Source organism: Scomber scombrus, chromosome 23 (genome assembly GCF_963691925.1).
Source record: "Scomber scombrus chromosome 23, fScoSco1.1, whole genome shotgun sequence".
Classification (NCBI taxonomy): domain Eukaryota; kingdom Metazoa; phylum Chordata; class Actinopteri; order Scombriformes; family Scombridae; genus Scomber; species Scomber scombrus.
Window position 1 is genome coordinate 20102994 of NC_084992.1, and position 13736 is coordinate 20116729.

Genomic DNA, 13736 nt, shown 5'->3' on the forward strand with positions numbered 1-13736 from the left:
GGTTTGGGACTTTGCCGCAAAGTACTCAAAGAACCAGATTTCAAGCTCTATCAGGCAGTTTTCTTGAATTTCCCGCTACACACATATAATTGGGCTTAACTAGAAATCATTTGGATACAGATTTAATCAAATTGAACTGGAATGTAAAGTCAATCTGCCTCATGTGAAGCACCCATACGTACATCTTAAATACTCCAGTGAAAACCTATACAACGTTTTGTTCATATGAAGCAATCAATCCATCATCCTAATGTAGACTGTGTCCATGGCCATCTAAAAAAGAGAAATAGTTTTAATCCAGTGTGTAAAAAAAGATGGCCATTTATAAATATCCACTTTTCTCCCCTCTGTATAGAAATTTTGTAAATGTCCTTAGCTGGCTGTTAGGGAGCTGTCAGAGGAGTAAAAAAAAAAAGAAAAAAAAAGAAAAGCCCTTTACAGTACTATAATGCTGTGAGTGGAGGAGATTTGACCAGTGAGTCATGGGGATTTGTACCATCCAAATTGTTTAAAATTGCCTCTGTGGATCATTTGGAGTTCAGTTATTTAAGCTCAAGCATAAGCACCTGAAAGAGATCACCTGCTGTTAAATACCTTAAAGCCTCAGTCAAAGTCTTTATCCCCTAATTATATGTGAAGACTCTAATCAGGTTAAATGTCACCTGTAGTCATGGGCGTAGTTTTTCGGGTACGGAAGGTAGGTACATGTCCCTACCTGATGCTGGATTGTCCCTGCCAGTATTTTAACCTATATATATTTTAACTCCATGTAATGTTAACGATAAAAGAGTGCACTGTTGTGATGAAGAGTGAAAGAGCAGGATGGGGGGGGGGGGGGGGGGGGGGGGGGGAATGAGCTTAGATAATAAGAATGTTTTGTAATCAATCCAAGCATTAATCATTGAAATTAGAAAGAGAAATATTATTTAATGCAATCTCTCTGCTTTTCCATGAGTGGATAAAGAGCAGAGTTATTATTGCATATGTGTCATTTAAGACATGAACGTTATTTATGAGCTAAATTAGCCACAGCTTGTCCAACTGATCTGTTTATGATTGTTAGGCAGCATTTTATTATTATAACCCTGCCAGTAGAAGCCTGAGCAGCACAGAGACACACAGCTAGGTGAGCTGCAGCCCCTCAGGGTTAGATCTAGACAGAAGTTCAAGAGCTGAACCGACAATAATACAAATAGAAGTGTTTGAGATGATTTAAATAGAAGTTTGAGCACAAACTGAGAGGACAGAATCCCCGGTGAGGTTAGAAAACCTCACAGCAGCACGTTAACCTACAGATTCATTTTGACAGTCTACGATATGTTTATTTCTAAATATTAATTTTGGTCTCAGATTTAGAATTAAGTAGTCTATCAATAAAATACAATGTAAAACAGAGGGAAAAAATCATGATATAAGTCCAGTTTCTGGCAAATCAGCAAGTTCATATTCAGTATACATTTTGTGTTTTATTCTTTTTTTTGTGTGTTTTATGCTTTATGTGTGTACGTGTGAGCGCACATGTGCATATGAAAGAGAAAAGAGTGATAAGAGAGTTAGTACGCATACACAAATAATTTGGCCGTCCAATAAAAAAGTCTCTACCTAAATTAAAACCAAACCTATACCCTTGCCTTTAGTCTCAGCCTTAAACCAGGACTATCACTCTATGGAATCACAATGCTACAAGGGAATCAACCCTAACCCCTAACCCCTAACCCCTGACCCCTAACCCTAACCATAACCAATGTGTTACAACAGTAGGAGTGAGCATGTTGCTGCTCACTTACATGGAATGTTTTTTGTTACTTTACACCTGCTTGACATTGTTTGATCTACCATCCGAGTTCATATTTAACAAAATTATTCCTGGAACACATTTTAGGAATGCCTATGTGTTAAAAATCTTCCATCGTACAGCCACCCAGAAAGGCTTGGTCACACCAGCATTTTTAAAAGAAGCACCATTTCAAAGCAATATCCATTCATTTCAATGGAATTAGCACAATGAGCTGACTACACACAGGAGAATAAATGCTGCTACTTCAACTGTGATGAACTCTGACCGTCTGTGCCATAAACCGACTGCGAACCATCTTAGCAGTGCTGACCTCAGATAGTCCAAAATGAAGGAAGATATCACGTTAGACATGGTACACTGGCCAATTTTATACAACTCTGCTCTGCCAGAGTAATAATAACTACCTCACAATAAAGATAGAACACAGGCTGGATACAAACGCGCCTCACGTGGTATCTTACGTTCAGGAATATGGGAAAATGGCAAATTGCGATTAGGAGAAAGGCCATCGACGTCGGCTGTCTCCGTTCCTTTTATCTGCTGACATTGTTTAGCAGACAACAATGAATCATTTAAAGCTCTCTTTATTTGAGACGCGAGGGCTGTTTACTCGACCAATTGGTTTGCAGCACACTCATTCGACACTCTAGCAACAGAAATTTACAGATTGAGTGGCTTCTATTCCAGGAAGATCACAAGGTAATTGAGTGTCAATAGCTAGGCAGAAAGATAATCACGACCAAAGGGCTGTTGTATGGCATCGAGTGGTGGTGGTGGTGGTGGTAGGGGGGGGGTGGGTGAGCGTGTGGCCTTGGGCTTAATAACCTCATAGATAAAAATCCATGTTTATTTTCTAAACAGACCGCCGGCTTTCTCCAAGAGCCATCACCACGGACTCGGAAACCAATTGATCCTCCTTTTCGTGGCTCCCATTCATTCAGTTTTCGGTCGTTACAGGAACGAGGACAGCAGATGGTGACCTTGGATGCGCGGACTGAAAAAAAAATGAGGAATAATATTCACACTTTGAGAGACCGAGCATTAGCTTATTGCACCTGGTGGCGCTTCTCGCAGACATGGCTTTTGTCCACGTCCCCATTGGGTTGTGCGATTCCTGTACTGCCGCTTGAAAGGTCATATTTGATCATTCGGTCTCGGCCTGTTAATACCAAACAAAAGGCCCGGTGCAGGTGTTTTCAGTTTATTACGAGCCAGAAAGAGCGATAATGTGTCTCTGGCGCTGATGGCTGGCTGTGAGACAACTGAAGCGAAGCTGATAACCAGATATATTTGTAACGTCCAAACAAACAAGCAAGCGACGGTAGCGAAGATATATTGGGTCGAAGCCACTGAAATGCCAGGCCATCTATTTCATGCTCTCAGGAATTTAGTCTTCACTGACCTGCCAAGGTAAAATTCCATCAATAAAATAAAAGCCGGTTTATCCCTCCAGCCTTGTTGAATCCACCTCCAGATTTCTCAGTAACCATGAAGGACAGAAAACATGCCTTAACTGAATCTGCCACAATGTAAGCAACGCAGCCCTCTACAGACCTGACCTGATGACCTCCTTAAAGCCAAACAATACAAATGACTATGTTTACATGCACACCGTGTTTTTATTACTTTGACTCATCAAAGTACGCTGATAGTTCAGTTCAAGTGTTTCTATCCTAGAGATGGGTTAATTTACCTAGAAAGCTGCGCAGTAACAAGATTCAGCTTTTCTCAGCGTGAGGCCGTCTATGTCGCACAAGCTTTCAGCTCACACTGCACCTTAATGCAGGGTTTACAGTCTCAGTGTTAGCAGTTCAACACAATCATAACAGCATGTCTTTTTTCATCACAATCAGAGGAAAATATGAGCTTCTGCCACCGTGTTCTCACTGTGACAAACACACTGCTCTTTGATATATGTCTATTTCCCTTGTGGCCATTTTGACACATTTATGAAAGTGAATGAAATGATGTATCTGCAGAGTGTCAGAGACAGAAAGACAGCAGAGATCCAGCTTGTAACATATGAAAGACTTCACTTAAACCCAATTCACACAGCTATGTTAGTATTTATACACCTGGCACAATAAAACACTTTTGTCTGGTATGTTAAATGTCCTGCAGTCGGAGCAATATGTCAAAATATGTACAGCCTGTTTTATATTTTTATATTATATTTTACTTATTAGGTCTGAATTTAGCCAAAGAACAAAGGAAGGTTTGAGTAATGGAGCCCCAAAACTGACAAATGTAAAAAAATATATTAAAAAAAAAAGTCTAAAATATAACTCAATATCAAATAAAAAAATAAACATATAAAAAATATATAAATAAATAATTAAAAATGGAGTGTAAAAAGAAATATGGGGCAGAAGAGTACAATGAATTCATCTTGTAAACTGATTGGTATTAAAGGAAAAAAATAAAAAGCTTTTTGCTTTTTTTAAACAACCGACTGTAGGTTAAAGGTCAAGTATAAAAAAGTATAAATCTTTACAAAGGCAGAAAATAAACATTTGAATTATTTAACTAAAAATGTTATTAATTAATCTTTTCAGTTATATTTGTGACTTATGTTACATGTATGACTTACGTAATATAATAATATGTTTTGTCAGTTTTGGGGCTCCGTACAACACAACTGCAGACGTGAAATGGTGCACTAATTATATTGTAATCTTGTGTTTGAATAGGGAGAGATTAAAATTAGCATGGATTGTCCATTTCTAACATCATGTACATGTTTGCATGTTTGATAACTACCTTGCAACATATTGTATTTTTCTACAATATAATGGCTCTGATTTTTCACCCCACCACCGCTCACAAGTAGTCTCTTGGCGTAAGGAGGGTCAGAGCCTTGGGTTCCTCCATTGTGCTGTCTCATTAGCTGTTATTCATGTAATGTATTGACCCTTTGATATTCACTGATTAGGGGGCAATGGTCGGAGCTTCTACTTTGAATTAAGATCATCAAATCACGTCTGCTCCCTGCTGCCGGGGGGGCTCGCGAGTGATCAGATATCACTCGAGTTCAGCTCTCCTGTGGAGATTTTGGCTTCTATTCTCCCTGTCAGTTTGTACTGGTGATGCTGATTTGCAATGACGGATGCCTTGAAGAGCAGAGCATCGCAAACAGCTCATCAGGAGTTTCTTATTGGAGTGCCGGCTGTCAGTTCCGGCAGGCGAGTGGCAGCTACTTTTCCGACGACTGACAGCCAAAACCCAAAAAATTGGACATCGCCGTCCACAAAAGATTTCCTAAAAACGTGTCGTGCTCATTCCCACGGCAACCAAGGAGTTTTGTAAGATTCAGATTATGCCTGAAGAGCGGGAACATAATTATTTTAAGTATTCTAAATTATTTAGAGACACAGGTCATTTTTAAAGCAGGTAGGTTTCTCATAACCGCTTTTAAAAGTTATTACAGGGAGCTAAAGAATTCCCACCGAACTTAATTACACGTGTAAAGCACTGTGACTGCTGTTTTTGCAAAGTAATATTTCATCAAGTCAATTACTCATTGCGCACGCTTGATGGAAAACGACAGGTAATGCTTTTCAGCATCGGGGTTTGGGCTACAATTAAAGTCTGGCGCTGAGAGAACATACAGACGAGACATGAGTGGCAGCTTGGAGTGGATACTTGACACACACACAGAATTTGTGACAGAAATAATCTGCCAGACGTTTCAATCATCTCAATTTCCTCCGTGTAACTTTTTCTCCTCACACGGCTCGGCTGACAATAACAGCCACCCGAGCATAATGACTATCAGAGGATAGCTCTCGTTGGCTTTGTGTGTTGACACGATTAGACGGTGGCAATAACTCATCACTTGTCACTGGTTTGGTGGTGAGGACAAAGAGCGGAGGAAGGTAGAGGAACACTGCTGAGAGAGACAAATTCTATATTAAACCGCCTCCTTCTGCACACCGCGAAGGACGAGGCGCACCGCTCATGTCTAGATGATGGCAGGTGAGTTGACAAGACTAAAGGTCAATATAAAACAACTTCGGAGGGAGCGGTAGGGTGAATTCCTGTGTTTGGGTGATCCTGTCAAGATTCTGAATAGCTGCTTTAGAGTGCTTATTTTACTAGTGTGTCTGCAAGGTACATCTTCAAAGAGTTATAGACTATAATATCAATGTGTTGTTAAAATCAAGTAGATCCTCTGGGTTAAAGCTTTAAACAAACTACTTCATATCGAACTGCATCTGGAACAACCTCTGACATCATAATCTAGGGGGCTGCAACCCACAATTTTAGTTCGCTTTCTGAAACGCACAATCAGATAATCATGCCCACTTGACGCGGAAATTGCCAGGTGCACCGAGGTGTGAGAAGGCAGTGTTTGAACCTCTCTGTCAAGCCCTCTTTTTTCCACTTCTGACTCAACTACTTACGCCAATTTTGTTTGTGTGTACGACCAAATGCAACACCGTGAAACCTTTCAGGGCATTGTTATCCAACCTGACATCGCACCATACCACCTAATTCATTTTAAGCATACCGAAACCTTAACAAGCTGCGTCTCTTTGCTCCAGCTCAGTATTCCTCTGCTGTCCTGTGGATCATGATTGGACACATTAATGCGTCACAGAAATACATAATAATAAAGTTCCTGTTTCAATTTCGAATCAAATTCACCCCGCTTCTGTAAAATGAGCACCCTCTCTTGTAAATGGGCTCTATCCTAGAACAAATGTCATTTCTTCTTTTTTTTTTCTTTTTTTTTTTTTTACCCAGATAGAAACCTGGCCGTTATTGAATGGGAAGGCTCTGCAGTGTCAGGACAAAACTGCCCTCGAGAAAACTTAACGGAGGAGACGAAAGCACAGGGAGTAGGAGTGAGAAGACGAAAAAGAAAGAAAAGAGAGAAATCTTCCACATCACCTGAGGGGAGAAAGGACATAGATGGTAAAGATTTCATCTGGTCAGCAGCTGAGCAACCGGCGGCGGCAGAGAAAAAGGAGCGTTGGAGGCGAAGACCTGTTTTTAAAACTTATTGCAAAAAAAGAGGGGGAAAAATGACGTCTTTTATCAAAATGATGCAGGAAGCGAGTAGGCACCTTGCGAGCAAAGACGCAGGGCATTTTTTCATAACATCGGGGCAAATTAATTAACCAAATATCTTCAACGCTTTGCTAATGCTCCCTGCTCTTATCGAGAGGCTAATTATCACTATCAGCCTCTTCTGTTCGTCTTGCAGGATTATTAGGCTAATCACAAAGCTTTCCCCCTTTGGAGATGAGGTTTTCACTCTTCATCAGAACAAAGGCGTTATTGTCTCCCAATGACACAGTGTCACTGATGAACCCAATCGCTATTTGTCCCCTCGTACCGCTCCAAGTAAAGGAACGGTGTGACTGGGGTCGAGCTCTAAGTGGATCTCTTTCAGTCGCTTACATGCTTGCCATTAAAAAAAATGCTTGGCTATAGTAAGGCGTCATGTTTGCGATGTTCAATATATTCCAGGATGTTAATTTACAATGAACTGTTTGTTTCTGCAGCCACTTTTCCCTGAACCTGCCTCGTCTGCTTCTCTTAGTAATTTCATACATTTCCCAGTATGATTTCTGAAAGAGAGATAGTATGCTGTCTGAAAACCCCTCTGAGAGAGTGTCTGGATGTGTTAGTTAGTGTGTGGAGCTATCAGTAGGAGGGCAAGTTTTTTTTTTTTTCCAGTGGTAGCTGCAGTTCATTCAGGTCTATTTGAGACTTTTCTCAGTGTGTGTATGTGTATGTGTATGGATTCCTATTTTTCTTTATCGTGTTTGTTTTTTTCTCCTGTTGTGTTTTTCTATATTATTGTCGAATGTTGTTGCCATGCTGGAATGATTTCAACATCTCGACTCGACATCTCAGCGATGTTTGACCCCTTATCCACAGGATCCAGATCAATTTAGCTGTGTTTTTGGGTGGATTTCTTTTGAACAGAAAAAGGGAGGGAAATCTGTTTTTTTTAGGTTCGTGCTTCTCTACCCTCGCAAAGTCAGACTACAACTCACCAGCTCGGTTTGAACTACGAAACAAGACATGACATGATGAGCTTTTATATGCTCGTACATATTTTTTTTTAGCATTGGACAGGGGAAGGATAGCTGTTTCCTCCCTCATTTTTCCAGTCGTTATGCTGAGCTGACTCTCTCCTGGTTCAAGCTTCGGATTGAACAGACAGTTACAAGATATCATTGTAACTGTATGTAAGAAAGTGAGCGAGCATAGTTCCCAAATTGTTGAATTACTACCTCTAATTTTGGTGGTTCCATTTAAAGAATGAAACATATCCAGAAATATACTTTTTCTAACTAAAGGAAGGGACTAATGGCAACCTTAGCAAGTCCATCTGTAGAATTGTGGGCTAGCTTTGTGAGGCTACTCTGGTGAACCGTACAAATGAATCAATGACACTAGATATTATAGCATTTGCAAATACTTTGAAGTATTTGGCTGAACCTTCCTAAAGCATCAGAGGGGTGGTGGTAGGAAAGTCTGGATAGTGCCACATAAGTTAAATCATCACAGAGAAGTATATTTAAGTTGGGTTTAAATACTGTCTGTGATTGAGTCAACTTTCACACTATCTGTGCTGTCCAGTGAGGCAAACCCCACCCGTCTGGCACTCCATGGAGGTAAAAACAACTCATTTGCAAATACTCTTTGTCCCAGCCCTCACACTGTCACAGTGGCATTCTTTGGCATATGAAGGGGAATGCGGAGGGCTCCCCCGTCTTGTTTCCTGTGCTCTGTCGGACTGCCAGCCGCACAAATCTGTCCAATCCCCGGCATTTCCCGGAGAATGTGACTGGAATGTTATCTGCTTCCAAGTGGAATGCATGGGTCATGGTTTTTGTCTTGAATTTCATGAGCGGCCCGGAATATTAACTCTGAGTGTTTTCTCCCATAATGCAACAGGCAGACGCTGTTTTAACCAAAAAAAACAAAAACAGTAAGCTTTCCTTGAACAATGAGTCTAGACACATATGCACACACGCACGCACACACGCACACACACACACACACAACATTTTCTTCCACAGCAATGCTAAGCTGCTTTGCAAATTTAAGCCAAATTCATAGCATCTTCCCTACGCACCAGATTAACCATTCAAGGAACCTTGAAAAGATATATATTAAAAACACTTCACGAAATAAGGCACTCCAATTTTCCATTGTCCTGAATGCTTTCAGTCTGCAGAGAGGTAGAGGCAGATGAAGCTGTGCAAGTCGCCTTATCCACCTCTGCATTGTCACAATGCTTCAAAGGTAGGGAGGGAGATGAAAGCAGATGATATGAGCAGTCTGATAAATCTGAAGATGGGACTAGTGATCTGTGTTCTGCTCCTTCAAAGGGAAAGAGAAACAGAGACAGAGTGGGAGAATGAAACGGGCACCAGCTATTGGTTCACAGGCAACTATCCCACAATCCAAAAGGACCATCTTTCACTGGCTTTCACTGGCTTTCAGGTTCCCAAAGCAGCAGGCTGGCATATAAATAGGACCTGCAATGATTGGAGCTCCCATGAGAGAGACCTCCCTCAGCGGGTTGAATGATGAGTGTGCATTTTTTTTAAGATTCTAAATCCTCGTTAAAATGTAGGATAAAGTAGTGGAAAGGGTCCAGGACTGTGTTCCTCTGATGAAAACCAAAGTTTTTAACATCCGTAAGTGAGAGTTGGCCTCGTGCCGTGGGGGGCGAGGCCGTTCAGAACCTGTCGTCTCTGAGTTGCGTTGGTGACTTGAAGGGCTTGAGCCCCAGTGTCCTACGGGGGTGAGCTCTCTCTTTGGTGCCATCCAGGGGCTTGCCGCAGGCCGCCCATCCCAGGTCGATGAGGGGCGAGTCGGCTGGATTGAGGGGCGCTATGCGAAATGTGGGCAGCGTGGGGGAGCCATTGGTGGAGCAGGGGGCAGAACGGGAAGTAGGAAAAGGAGCCGAGAAGGGGTCAAAAGGCGAAGCCGCGTCCGAGCCGCACGAGGGGTCGGCCTTGAGGGAGAAGGGGTCGCAGTCCGGCGAGGGGAAGGGGTCACAGTTGGTGAATGGGTTGGTAGGGGAGGGCTGGAAGCCCAGAGGGATGCTGTCTGAGCGGTTTGGGCTGCGGCCGCCAGCTGTGTTCCCACCACCGGCTGAGATGAAGCTCCAGGGGTCGATGCGGGGACGTATGGGGGAGGGACGAGGTCGGGGGATGACGCTGACCTCCAGGCGGCGAGTTTTAGGGCTCCAGAGGGCAGGGTTGGGGTGAAGAGCATAGGGTACTGGTTTGTCATCAGGGTCCTGGGTATCTTGGCACAAGGGCAGGTCCAAAACTGGAAATAACAGAAAGAAAATAGCATTAAAGGGCAACTCCACATATTTACTATTGTGCTTTTATAAAATTAAGAAACATGCCAGATTTATAAAAGAACAGTAAAAGTTGATGCAGCAAAGGCCGAGATATCTCAACTTTTAGTCCCTAGAACGCCAAAAACACTGGTTCCTAAAATTCCCACAATGCAACTCGATAACATGTTTCAGTACACAGATTCTCTACCGAATAGCTGAAGTCTCGAGCAAAATCCAAGATATTTTCTTAGATTTGAGAGAGTTTGTCATTCCTATTCTGCCTGAGGAATAAACTGAACCCTATGTCTGAAATCGGTGGAGTACCCTTTTATACAAGATACTAAATTAAAACAACTCTGACACAAAAATAATATCCTTCACTTTCTTGCTTGAGGAGGGTTTAATTGTTTATCTCCAAATGAGTCTGAACCCGCTGTGGTGTTGCCTCGCTGCTCTTTTCCTGCATTGTAATCCTGCTTTGTAATAAGACATGAGAAAACCTGCATGATGAAACTGATCCAACCACGAACATGAAAGCGGTACATTATTGTTGCAAAGAAATGGAACAGCCAACAGCACAGAACGTTGATGTAATTAGTCTAAATTAAGTATAAAATAGCACTGTGTAACTAGTTGACAGAGCCGCAACAGAAGCAAACAGCGATTGTAAATTAGCACTGACAAGAACATTAAACTCGGAATAAATCAGCTCGAATGAACATTTGCTTTTTTTCCAAATGTGATGTGTCTGCCAAATGGCGTTAGTTACATCAACAGCAACTCTCTGAGGCGGCTAAGCCATTGAGCTGACAAGAAAGAGCAATCAGGAGTCACACGAGAGCAGACGAAGAACGCCACTGAAGGAGTCCTCCGAATTCATCTCTCTCTCTCTCTCTTTCGAGCACACGTTCACCGCCAGCAACCTTGTGGCAGTCTGTCTATGCATCTGAGCCTGAGTCATTACAGTCAATAAACATAATAAGATGTTTAGCTAAAACACTCCGCTGTTTAATTATGTGTGGCTCTTTGCCTCTCTGTGCGCCCCGATGTAATGAGCGCACACGGTTTGTGAGATCACGGTTGTTAGTCTGCAGAACAGGCGATGCATGTCTGCTGCGTACCTAGGGGCAGAGCTGTAAGAACCTCTCTGTGGAGAATCCAAGGCTTTGTGAGTCAAGAAGACCAGATATAGAGTGTGAAATGTTACTAGAGGGCACTCTTAAAGCCCTCGTAAAAAAAAGCCCACTCGCTCTTAAAACAAGCCATACACATGCCTCATCACGTCTCTAAAGTGTGTCAGTGCTTCTAAGAAATGCAAAATAAATTAATGTAAATGTACTGTAAATGAAAGTGTTGCAGATATGTAGATAATGTATGTTAGCATGAAACTGACATGAATTAGAACAAAAGTCTAAATATGTCCCAAAAGAAGTGAAAATTGCCTATTTTCACATGTATATTCAGGGTGTAAATGAATGCTAATCCCTCTAGTATGTGATCTTACATCATGTGTGTATATAGGCACACATTTGGCACTCCTCCGTGTAAGAATTTGCTCTAACTGGAGTGTAAATTCACCCAGGATGCACTGCTGAGCTCCAGCCAGACTCCAAACCCATCTGACAGAGCGGCCAGAAAGATACTGCGGCAGCGGCGAAGTCGAGAATAGATTATTAGCAATTTTCAATCCGGTACTTTCTGTCTGTGTGACCTCAGCTGTTACCGCCTGATGTTTTGCATGAAAACTGACTTGAAAAGAGGGAAAAAACAACAGAAGATTGGATGCCAGCTTTGCTTAGCAAGTATTAGCAGTGAAGTATAGTGGGCCAGCTGTTACCTGAGATATGCAAATAGCTGAAGACAAGCTTTGATGTAAATGAAAAAGCTTGTGCAGCATTGAAGCCTCCCTTGTGCCATAAAGATCTGGCTAAAAAAAAGCATAATAATAATTCTGCGAGAACTGTGAGGCAACAAATTTCGTGCTGAGGAAGAACATTGTTCAAGTTGGATCCAATTTCAGTGGGGGTACTACTAAAACATGCTTAGTGCTCTTGAGGAAATGCGGATGAATCAAATGTAAATCATAGATTCAGGCTGGAGGGGAGACTGTAATTGGAAGGGGCATGTTAGTGATTTAGCATTACATTTCCATACAGTTGAAAAGAACTGTCAAAATAAGAAATCCTGACTTTTAGTCCCTAGTAGCTCCACACATAGCGAACTTCTTACTCACCTAGCTGAGAAGCATGCAGGCCTTGGCTGGACCTCCTCCTCCTTTCAGCTCTGTGCTCCGAGGCATCAAAGCCAACTTCCCCATTGGTCGAATGGAAACATGGGTTCCATTCCCCCGGGCTGGCCACACTGTGTTGCAGGGGGGTCCTGGGGCTCTGGGGACTGTGTGGAGTCTGCGGAGTCCGGTGGCCGCACCTCTCGCGGGGGTTCGGTGGAGGCGGCGTCAGGGGCAACGGCTTCAGTTCTTGGTATTGTAGAGTTAAATCCAAGAGTGGCCTGGGGAGCGGCTCAGAAGTGGAGAAGGTGATGAGATCATCTACCACAGGGGGGTCTGAAATGAGGGGCTTTGTGACTGAGATCTCCGGTTCAGAAGGGGTGCGGTCCTCAAGGGACGGGGGGTTAGTTCGAGGGGGCACCCTAGGCTGGATATCCAGGCATCGACCTAGTCCAATGGAGGCCAGGATGGAGCCGCCGCCAAGCAGGGCCCGGTGGGTGTTCTTGATTAAGCCACTAAAGGAACCCCTCTCAGGCCTGGGGGAGCCAGCCGGGGAGTAACCCCCTTCCTCGCTGCCAGAGTCTCCCTGAGGTAGAGGAAGCCGCAGGCTGTCCTTCACTGAGGAGCCTGCACAGACAGAAAAGTGTTTTTTATTAAGTATTAAAAGACAGAGAAGGAGAAAGAGACAGAAAAGAAACTCCTCAACACATTTATTATTCATTTAGCTTCTATTTATAATTCACGCTCATGCCAGTGTGAATTATTATGGTGGCTAATGGAAGACATGTGGCTGGCAGTTAGGCTAGTGATGGAGGGCGTCAGATACCGTTCTGAGCAGGGAGAGGGGTTGGCGTGGAGGGTCTGTACTCTTCAAAGTCATCCTTGGATTCTCCGTTCTCACTGCTGTCAGACACCAGCAGCTTGGCTCTCATCGACAGACTGGAAAGAAATTCAAAAACATTCAGGGGAAGAATTAAAAGTGTAACAAATTCTTTCGCGAATTAATCAAAAGGGAAATTGTGCTATACCTGCTCTCCTGGGGACTAAGGCGAAGGACCTTGGGGCTCTTGGGACTTTTTGGGCTCTGGGGCCTCCAGTGGGGTCCCAACCTAAGGTCTCCATTGGCTTGTTTATGAGAGGTGGCCTCTAAGGGCCAGACTGAGCTCAGGCCAAATGTCCTACTGTTGTCACTAGGACTGACTGCACCGAAAAAAATTGAGAAAAACAGAGCGGAATTAATATCAGCTCGCATATCATCAGTATGCACGGTGCCTAGCTGTATTCTAATGAGGTGAGCATTTAAAAAGGCAAGTTTCACCAACAAATCGATGCAGCCCTGCAATCATCTCCCAACACAATGACCTTTAAGAGGAACATACCACATCCAGCCC

General features: G+C 43.0%; 1 protein-coding gene across 1 annotated transcript in view; it reads right to left on the reverse strand.

Annotated features, from left to right (window-relative positions):
* Positions 1–9014: 9014 nt before the first annotated feature.
* Positions 9015–13736, reverse strand: part of LOC134005481 (mitogen-activated protein kinase kinase kinase 11) — a 41188-nt gene continuing 36466 nt past the window's right edge. Inside the window, exons 7-10 of the mRNA XM_062444398.1 lie at positions 13374–13545; positions 13172–13284; positions 12352–12972; positions 9015–10102 (exon numbers count right to left, since the gene is read on the reverse strand). Of these exons, the coding sequence (XP_062300382.1) occupies positions 9504–10102; positions 12352–12972; positions 13172–13284; positions 13374–13545 (1505 nt within the window). The 3' untranslated portion in view covers positions 9015–9503. The remainder of the gene's footprint in view (positions 10103–12351; positions 12973–13171; positions 13285–13373; positions 13546–13736) is intronic.